This window comes from Crinia signifera, chromosome 1 (assembly GCF_055691185.1).
Source record: "Crinia signifera chromosome 1, ASM5569118v1, whole genome shotgun sequence".
In the NCBI taxonomy this organism is placed as follows: domain Eukaryota; kingdom Metazoa; phylum Chordata; class Amphibia; order Anura; family Myobatrachidae; genus Crinia; species Crinia signifera.
In genome coordinates this window covers 351,350,012-351,360,071 of record NC_139217.1, presented here as the reverse complement: position 1 = coordinate 351,360,071, position 10,060 = coordinate 351,350,012, and the positions used below count along the sequence as shown (strand labels likewise).

At 41.7% G+C, this 10,060-nt stretch overlaps 1 protein-coding gene across 1 annotated transcript; it reads right to left on the bottom strand.

Annotated features, from left to right (window-relative positions):
• Positions 1 to 9,586, bottom strand: UNC119B (unc-119 lipid binding chaperone B). Its single transcript, XM_083147511.1, has 5 exons — positions 9,217 to 9,586; positions 9,022 to 9,132; positions 8,717 to 8,822; positions 5,046 to 5,218; positions 1 to 3,376 (listed from the first exon to the last, which is right to left on the bottom strand). The coding sequence occupies exons 1-5, from the start codon at positions 9,422 to 9,424 to the stop codon at positions 3,264 to 3,266; spliced, it is 711 nt and encodes a 236-aa protein (XP_083003637.1). The 5' UTR covers positions 9,425 to 9,586; the 3' UTR covers positions 1 to 3,263.
• Between the last annotated feature and the right edge of the window lie 474 nt (positions 9,587 to 10,060).

Genomic DNA, 10,060 nt, shown 5'->3' with positions numbered 1-10,060 from the left:
TTTATTTAAATTAGCTTTATTTTTATTTTCAGAAAAATACAGGTTCTTACAAAATTCCTCCCTCTTTATAAGTAAACAGAATGCATTCACTGCCTTAAGTCATACACGGTAAAAGTCTGAAACATTTATTTTATCAACTTTGTCAAGTTAAGAAGAGGTTACATTGCCCATTTATCCTTCAACTACCGGTCAGAATAGAACTCGTAATGCCAGCATTGTGAGGCAGCAATACTACTCACAACACATTTCCTACCCTGACAGACTCCAGGCGGAGGCAGCATCCATGAATCTGGACAAAGCCTGCACCTATGAACAGTCCTATCCTTGCACACTGTACCAGAGTCCCTACAATTTCATACTGGTCAGCTTTCAGGCTGCAAAAACTTTCTTTTGGCTGCAAAGAAAATAAATAAATGTTTCCATGTCTTGTTATAAAATAAAAGTAACTCAATGTGGTGGAATTTAAATTGGAAGTGATGTTTAGCAAGGTTAAAAGCCACATAAAACGTATGCCCAATTTTCTGAGAGTGCTGGGAGGCGCAAAGGCTGCTGGAAGATGTAGATGTAATTGGTACCAGAGCAAGTCCTAGTCATTTTACCCAATGGCAATTAAATCTGCCTAGTCATTTTACCCAATGGCAATTAAATCTGCCCTTATATCCCTATAACAAAAACAAAACAACTTATAAGTAAATAGTTAAAATCTACTTTGTCCTGATTGAATTTCACAAACAGAACATTCGATAAGCCAGTCCTAAAATCACATTTAAAAATAAAAGTAACCTCATTTACACTATGGGGAAAATTCAGTTGGGAGCAAGGTAAACAAACAAACAAAAATAAAAAATCCTTGCATTCAATTTTGGATTATCAAAAGGTATGCACACTCCCCTCCCCCTGTCCACAGTACCCAATGAAAGAAAACCTTGCAACAGAGGGGGATACAATTTTTTTTTTAAATGCCCATTTGGTGCTCTCCCCTCCATCTCCTGACTGGGTAGGGGGCTGGTGAGATCCCCAGGGCTATTGAAAAATATAGTTCACTTGGCGTTCAACTCCAGTGGTGGTTCTCACACACACACACACACACAGTTTTGCCCCGCAGTCTAGCAGGGAAGACACAGTCTTTCCCTGTGGGCAATGGCAACAGGCGTTGCCCAGGGCTATATACACACGACTAGTGATCTGTTTTTAAGTGATCTACTCTAATCGCTGATATGGGGTGGAAAAAAATAGACATGGGGGAAAAATAAAAAAAAATTGCCCCATGCATATGTCCCTTTGTTTACACCGTAAAACATAAATCACAGCTGCTTCAAAAGACCCAGCTCTCAACTCTGGATGCAAGAGACGCTGCTTTTGGCAGGTGAGTAATTACATCCCAATTAAGCTATTTGGAAACTTCCACAATTAGCCTTCAGGGGGTGTGCCAGCAAGTCCCATTGATTTTCCGAGAATTAAACTATTTCAGGGATAGAAAACAGGAAAAGGATTTTTATAGAATTCATTGCGTCCCAATTTCTGTCTCCTAATCGAATAGCAAAACCCTGCAACTGCAAAATTTCTTGTCTGCAATTGAATTTCCCTATATAACATAATCCAGTAGATCCCAGGATAAGCAGCAAGTCTCCTGCATATACTATAATCTCTTTGCCAAATGTTGAATTTTTAAAGCTAGCTTCATAACAGTATCTGTAGTACTAAATAGACACATGGCACAAATCAAAGGCTGTTGGAAAGTACAAGGAATGTTTGGTTATAAGCAACAGGCACAGATGGCAGGCAACTAACTGATTGTGTTCATAGAATTCAGAGGTATTCAACATGCGGGGATCCAGGTGCTGTGGAACTACACATCCTAGAATGCCCTGCTGCTATTGTAGGATGCCTTTATAAAAAACCTGTGGGATATTAAGGACATAATTAAACAAGCACGGAAACTCCTTGTTAAAAGAAAAAAAAGGTGTAACAAAAGCGAAAGGTTTTCACACGTATTAGCACTATAATGCTAGAACAGCGTAATACCACTTTTCCATTATAAACCCAGGCCCGATTCAGGTTATTATGGGCCTGGGTTATTCCAGGGTCTGCCTCATTTACACTGTCTGGCCTGCATGTGACTCAGACATTCCCTTGAAGTGAACCTCTGCATATTCAGCCAATCAGCAGCTTATAAGCATGACCTGGGTCCAGCTATTTACACTGCAGCACTACCAGGGACAATCCTAGTAGCTACAGGTCACTCGACCTGGTTTATTTTTCAAGTACCTTTTTAAATTGACCCATGATCCAAGTAGGCCCAGCAATAACACATGTTATTGAGGTAGTGGAAAAGGGGTAAAAGGTTTTGCCGATTCCACTTGCCCTTTAAAATGAATAATCCACCACATAAGGAAGACCGTTCTCTATAAAAGGACTTGTCCAGTCAATATGGCAAGTCCTTACAGATGGTATTTGTGTAATAAGTTATTGCTTTAGCAGATGTTATTAAAGCTCTTTACATAATATACTGTATTCCACTAATAAAAATAGTTCATATATTTCTCCCTGAAGGACAAAGCCAAAAATACAGTAAAATAGGCACCTCTGTGAACCACAGCTGAAGATACACAATGGTTAACCAGAGTCGTGTTACATCCTACAGGTTCTAAAAAATGGATATGTAAGAAATATGTACACACATATGGTAACAAAATATATTCAAATGAAACCTGTCTAAGAAAAAAAAAAAAAGTTGTGGCTAATTAGCTGTTTGTAGTTTTGTTCCATCACACTGGAAGGGTTTATATGAAATAGACACATATTTCATTTTTAGAAATCATACAGAAAATAACTATCCAGATTTGTTTTCCTCACAGGCTTTTTTTTTTACAGATGTACAAAGGGCACACAAAAATGAGTATTGCACAATAAATCTCAATTTGCATCAAGCAACAGTATGCCAAACATTACTCCGTTTTAATCAGATTATATGAACTTTCCGGTAACACCACTCTCCAGCTACTGTATACTTTCCTTCTAAGCACAAAAGGCTTTTAAAATGCAAATAGAGGAAAATAAGAATGAAAAAAATAAATATATATATATTTTGTACAAAAGTCTTCAGATTCTTATTGCGGCACTTTTTACAACAGCAAAAAGACAAATGCTTCTTGATGTGTCAAGCACAGGATTGACCTCAAATAGTTCCCATAATCCTCTGGTCCAGTCAAGGAATGATAGATATATATTCCAAAAAAGGATCAGGCAGAGGAAGTACACCCTTACTGCCCCCCATTGTAAGCATAATCTGCTTTATTATGCATGATGAGTTTGTTATCAACAAAGTAGAAGCTATCGGATCTGGTCTCGTACGGGTGGTCAACCATCAAGTGGACTACAAGGGAAAAAAAAAAAAAAAAAGATAAGGGTTACTGTAAGATATAAAAATATTCCAATGATTAGTAAACACATTAGTCCTCATTTACGGTATATAACCGTAAATATACAAAGGTTCTGCACATATAATCTGTTAATGTGAAAGATTCCAGAGATTCCTTTGGTTGAAGGACATTTTTTTTCTTTAGACTTAAGCTATATGGAATTCATGCGTAATGACCCTTATGAATTCAAAATTATACATTCACTTATTGATGGTAAATAAACAGAGAAAAACAACTTAGACTATCTAAGGCTCAGAACAGATAAAGCAAAAAGGTATTTTCCCATAATATCCAACTGGATACATGTTACTTTCTGATCAGCCCCCTCCTGCCATTATAGAGGTTATAGATTTCTCGTAAGCAGAGTTTGGTTGGGTGAGGGCACTCTGTAATATAAATAGTTTTGTCAAAAACATACAATAGATATACGGCATCTTTTTGCCAGATATTGGAGGGGGCTGATGCAGACTGAGACTAAAGGCCCGTACACACAGGGCGATGGGTGTCCCATGCTGAGCGATGTGCTTAAGTACAGATCGCTGACACACATGCACAGCACCAGCTAGGTGTGCGGACTCTTGTGAGAACACAGTCGTCTTGCCTGCATGCAGTCAAGATCTAGTCAGGTTATAGCGACGCATGGGACTGTGCATCGCCATCGCTGTGGGGTATTCACACATGGCAATGTGTGCAGAATTTCTAAGCAATCTAGTCAAATCACTTAGAAGTAGCCCTGAAATAACCCCGTGTGTATGGGCCTTTCCAACTGTTTTTGTAGCAATGAATACGGAAAATTATGATACCAGCTGTGCTTTCTGGCATGTATGGTATAAGTCACTTGTGACTCCATATAACTGAGGAGGGAAGGGGTGTTTCCAATTTTCTTTTTTGACAAGAATGTTAGTGTTGTGATAAAGGTATTTTTTTTAACCAACACTATTAGTATTAGAATAATCACTAAAGCTGGGTACATGCTAGGTGATATCGTTTGCATTAGCAAATAATAGGAAGTGTGGATGCCCAATATGTGCTCTGCCACCATCCATAGAGATGCCTTCTAGTTGAGGCTGCTGCAGGGCGGACAGAAGACCTCTCTAACGATGCAATGCTGCAAGATGCACTATGACACATGCGCGCAGTCCCCTGCCTGCGTTGGCAAATGTATATGCACAGTCACCAGTATGTTTGGCTGGGTACTCATGACGCCTAGTGTGTACCCAGCTTAAATGGTTTTATGGGTTACCTTTTAATTACAATGAATAAAAGTTATATTTAAATTTATATCCTTGTTACAAAATACTTTTGTCGTTTCCTGTAGTTAAACATTACTATTTGGATTATTTTTCTGGTTAACAGTTGTACAGTATGCAAAACAAATGCAAATTTGACACTTGTGCGGTGCGGTGTGCAAGTGCTATAAAATGGAGACTGGCATCAGAGAACATAAAAAGTAGGTTCCCAATTTGTTATATTGCAACACCTGCTATCACAAGTGATAAATAATTACTATAATTCGAGATGAAAAAAAACGAAATTTAATTTAGACTTTTTGCGCGCGCGCTCTTGTGTAAATTAACATATTTAGGAAGATTAGTCCACACACAAAGTTGTGCTCATACTTACTGAGATCTTCTGACAGTTGTGGAAATTCGTACATGTGCTCACATGTGTTACTGCTATTCGGAATGCAAAAGCCAAAATCAAAGTCAAAACTCTTAAGAATCCGTTCACGAAAGTAATGTCTTTCAATCATCCGGAAACTCTTCACAGGCTTATCGCCTACTGTGAACTCCACACTACAAAGTTGTACAAAAAAAAAAAAAAAAAAACACATTAAAAGATAAAATGCCCCAGATGCCAATAACTATTACTCTCTAATTATCCAATTAGTATGAAAAGGGCGAGTAGTAATATCTTGCTCTATAATTTTATATCAATAATCAAAACAGGTATCAAACAAAAAGGGAAAAAAAAAATTGTTTCTTATTAAAGCAAGACACTGTATCAAGTAAAATCAGGATGTTAATCGCCAAACACCCTAAAAAGCTGAGTGCGCACTATACAATTTTATGGACAACTTCTCAGTAAGATGTGAATTGTAACAATAAATCATTCTCATTGTATACTGTACGCACTATGGCCCTTATTCTGGTTCACTCGCAAAGGCAAATTCCTTATCAAATGAACAAACCATGTGCACTGCAGGTGGGGCAGATGTTACTTGTGCAGAAAGAATTAGATATGGGTGGGGTTTTACTACAAAGTGAGATCTATATTGCAGTGTAAAAATAAAGCCGTTATTTACCCTGCACAGAAACAAAATAACTCACCAAAATCGAAATCTCTGCACATTTTACATCTGCCCCCCTGCAGTGCACATGGTTTTGTGCATTTGAGAAGGAATTTGTCTTTGCAAGTGAACCAGAATAAGGCCCTATATTATATTATGCACATTCCCATTGGTTGTAAACAACGTCCTCTGTCGTGCATACATGCAGCTCAATATGAGGATATTGTCCTAAGACAGCATACTACTAGATGTGGCCACGGACTATATATCTTGCAAGAATGCACAGTGTATAAGCAATATATAATTTGTCTGTGTTCCAGGGAAATCATAGATGACAATGTATCCTTTGCATGTCATATAGTGTGTACCCTGCTTAATCTTGAAACTTTTTTACAAACTTTTATACCAATTTCTGGGTGTTAAAATACCAGTGCAAGAACAGGATTGTGTTTATGTGTAGGAGTATTTGAATAAATATATCTTCATAGGTATGCGAGAGGGCATTTTTAAAGGTATATTTTCATTTGTTTTTCTTATGTTCATGGGATAACCTGAAAACCTGCACTACAGCAAAGAATTTTCCTGACATGACATTGTAAAAACTAACATTGTGGATACGTTCTCTGTACAGCAATCGTCTTTATTGCGGTATATATAGAAGTTGTCTACAAGATAACCTGAAAACCTGCACTGCATACTTGCCTACCTGACCCTCTTTATTCGGGAGAAAATGCTCTGTTCCTGGACTTCCCTGGTAATGTATGATTGCCATCACCTGTGGGGAGCCAAGTAAAGGTGTTTCACCACAGGTGATGGCAATCATACATTACCAGGGAAGTCCAGGAACAGAGCATTTTCTCCAGCATGGAGAGGGTCAGGTAGGCAATTATGTTGCACTGCAGCACTGAATTTACTTGTAGTAACATTCTAACCATTAGCATTGTGGATACAATGGGGCAGATGTATCAATCTCCCCTTAACGGGTGAAATCTAACGTTTCCCACTTCTCCTGGTATAACTCTCAGGAGCAGAGACAGATTTCACCCTAATGTATTAAGCTGATGTTAGTGAGTAACGTTAATCATTAACTCACCTCTTGTCTTTAAATGCCTTTTTGTTACATCCCAGTTTATCGTCCTCTTTCAGCCAATCAGTGGCTGCCCAGTCTTTTGATTAGGATTTCGGCACCGCCGGCTGCCCGCTCCATTCCCCCCTTCCTTCTTTTGTTTTTTCAGCTCCTTTGCTGCCCCCCCTCCCATGCCGTCAGCATGCCGACAATTGTCTCTCCTGTCAGCATGCTGGTGCCGCCGGCTGCCCTGGTCCAGTCCACCCTTCCATTATTTTTTTATGTTGGTCCCTGCTGCTTTCAATCCAACACCCACCTGGTCCCCAAGAGAGCAGGGACGCGGCGGGAGAGTTGTCAGAAATAATAATTAAAAGACCGGGCATGCGGTCTCCTGAATAGCGGGGACGCGGCGGGAGAGTTGTGAGAAATCATATTCAAAAGACCGGGTGGCCGATGATTGGCTGAGCTCTCAGCAAATCAGCGGCAGCACAGTCCTTTGAAAGGGATGGTTTCTATTATCCCGCCGCTACCAATACCCTGATGCGGTACCCACAGCGAGCGGGAGAATAGAAACCATCCTTTTCAAAAGACTTCCCCGCTCTCTTGGGGACCAGGTAGGTGTTGGATTGAAAGCAGCAGGGACCAAAAAAGCTAAATAATGGAAGGGGGGACTGGAGTGGGGCAGCCGGGGGGGGGGGGGGAGGGGTTAAAAAAAAAAACACACCTAACGCCAGAGGCTGGTGAAGAGAAATCTGGCTTAAAGTCGGGGAAGGCAATAATACATTGCCTGCAACGTTAAAGCTTATAGCTACAAGCAGGAGCACAGCGCCTGAACGTTAAGATCAGGGCTGCCTCAGAAGGACGTTAAAAGCCCCTTTCATACATTGCCGAAACACATAAAAAAGTCCATTTACTAGCGTTAAGTGCTAATATATAGTCAAGATTGTATGCAAATCGGATGTGCCTTCAGATACTATCCACGATCCGATGAGACCTTGTTAAATTATGATAATCACACTGCATTACTAAAACAGCCAATTGTAATAATATTACTTGGAACACAATGACCTTAAATCTACAAAAGTTCTCAGAAAGAAGCATTCGCAGTTAATATGCACCAATGTGTTTCTGCTTATACACACAATTTGTTTTAAGTAGGGATAGAGACTATTGTGATTACCTTGATTTATTATAACACAAAAATTTATAGACAGGCATTATACAGTTGTCTAACTGGAATGCGTTCAATTTCCCGGCAGTCAAAATCCCGACTTTCTCCCTCGTGGGTGTCCACCCATAGAGGGAGAATAAATTAGCGTGCCGAGCGCAGCGAGCCCGCAATGGGTGGCGATCCACATCCCCCCCTTGTCGGGATTTTGGCGGTCAAGATTTTGACCGCCAGGATTCCATACCGAATCTGTCTGTGTAATTCAGGTTCTTAAACCTCTAGTATTACAGTAAACCTATTCTATCACTAATATTACTTGTGTTAAAGGTATATCATTTATAGCACTTTCACATTGCAATTCCAGGGTAGGACCTCGGATCCGTCACTTTCACATTAAACCCGGGTCACCCCAGGTTTAACCCTTCTTATATTGGATATAAAGTTTGGCACATTCACATCGCACCTCGACCCAGTAACAGCCTGGGTTTCAGGTGCGGTGTGAAAGGGGTAAAACACAGTTCTCATTTACAACGTATCACATCAACCTTTAGTTCTGAGAATTTGAGAATTTTATTTGTTACAAATCAGCTCTGCAAATGTTCTCACTGAAGCTCTTTTTTTTGGGGGGGGGGGGGGGGGGGGGGGGGGGGGGGGGTACTGGGGTGCACGTACGTAAAGCAATCAAAAAAAGGACTCAAAATTTTTTACCTTTTTACCAAACCTCGCTTCCAAATGAATTCCCCCTTACAAAAGTCATGCCAATTACTCACGTGGCGCCAACCTTTCGGAGCCTGAGAAACGCTGGCGTAAACTGGTATCGCACAAATCGCCCTGCGCTACTATCAAGTTGTCCAGTTTCCTCATCTTCCTCTTGTTCTGTTAAGAAAGTAAAGTTTATACATAAATATATGTCTGAAACAAATAGAGATAACCCAAACCTTGCACAGCAGCAACAACAACCACTCCTATAAGTCATAATCACAGCTTTACTATAGTTAAGGGTTAGGGTTAGCTGGGAAAAGCAACGTAGAGCAAAGAGGTGACAGACTGGCTATGGGGCTGGGGAGACTGGTACCTGAGCAGGGCTTGGAGATCTCAAACAACACAGTACCAGTCTCTAGATCCCGGATCTTGAAGCGGGTGAAGTCGATCCCATAGATGTTATCTTCCGGTTTACACAGATAATCTGGCGGCGACAGAGACACAAGTTAGAGGTAAGAGCCGGTGAGAGTCCCCACTCGCTCTCTCTCCTGCCAGGACCATAACTTACTCTCCGTGACCCGGGTCAGGCTTAGGATATGCTCGGGTCTCAGCTCCTTTAGGCCCAGTAGTTCCTGCTCGGTGACTACGGTATCGCTCCTGGGCTCGGCATCTCCCCCCTCCCTGGCGTGGAGCCGCCGAGCCTTCAGCCGGTTAATCACCCCACCCCCCGCTTTCTTCCGCTCTTCCTTGGTTGCCTCCCGGTGTGACCCGCTCATGTCTGTAAGATGGCGGCTGCCACATCCGCTGCTGCCGTAGCTATGGAGGGAAGAAGGCGGCCTCCGCCGTTACTGGGCGACATGCGGCGCAGGACACACACAGCAAAAACTGGCTGGGCGTGTGCCCGAGAATGGTGGGGCTCAGCCAATGGGACTGCGAGGCTGTGTAACATGTAACCTATACAGCCCAGTGACCAGCAGGGTAGTGTGTGTGTAGGGAGCTCAGGTGTGATGGGGACATCAGGTGTAGGTGACTTGCAAGAAGCAGCTGGAATTTTCTACTTGGAAGAAATACTATTATCCCAAATCAATGATGAGCAGGCGCGTTCTGCAGCCAGTTTAATCGGGTATGGCGTTAATCGGCCAGTTTAATCGGGTATGGGTCCTTCGGTCGACGCATATTAGGTCAACATGCATTGGCTTGACATGGCTAAAGGTCCATACACACTGGGCGACTATGCCCAGCGTGTGTATGGACAGCGATGATCACGTTCACAGAGCAGCTTTCCCCCTGCCCGGCGCCGACGGAGGGGCGGAGGACGCGTTGCATAGCGGAGCGCTATGCAAAGCCATCCTGAAAGCTGCTCATCTGTTGGTATAACCAGCAGATGAACGGCTTTCCCGGTGATGTTGCGG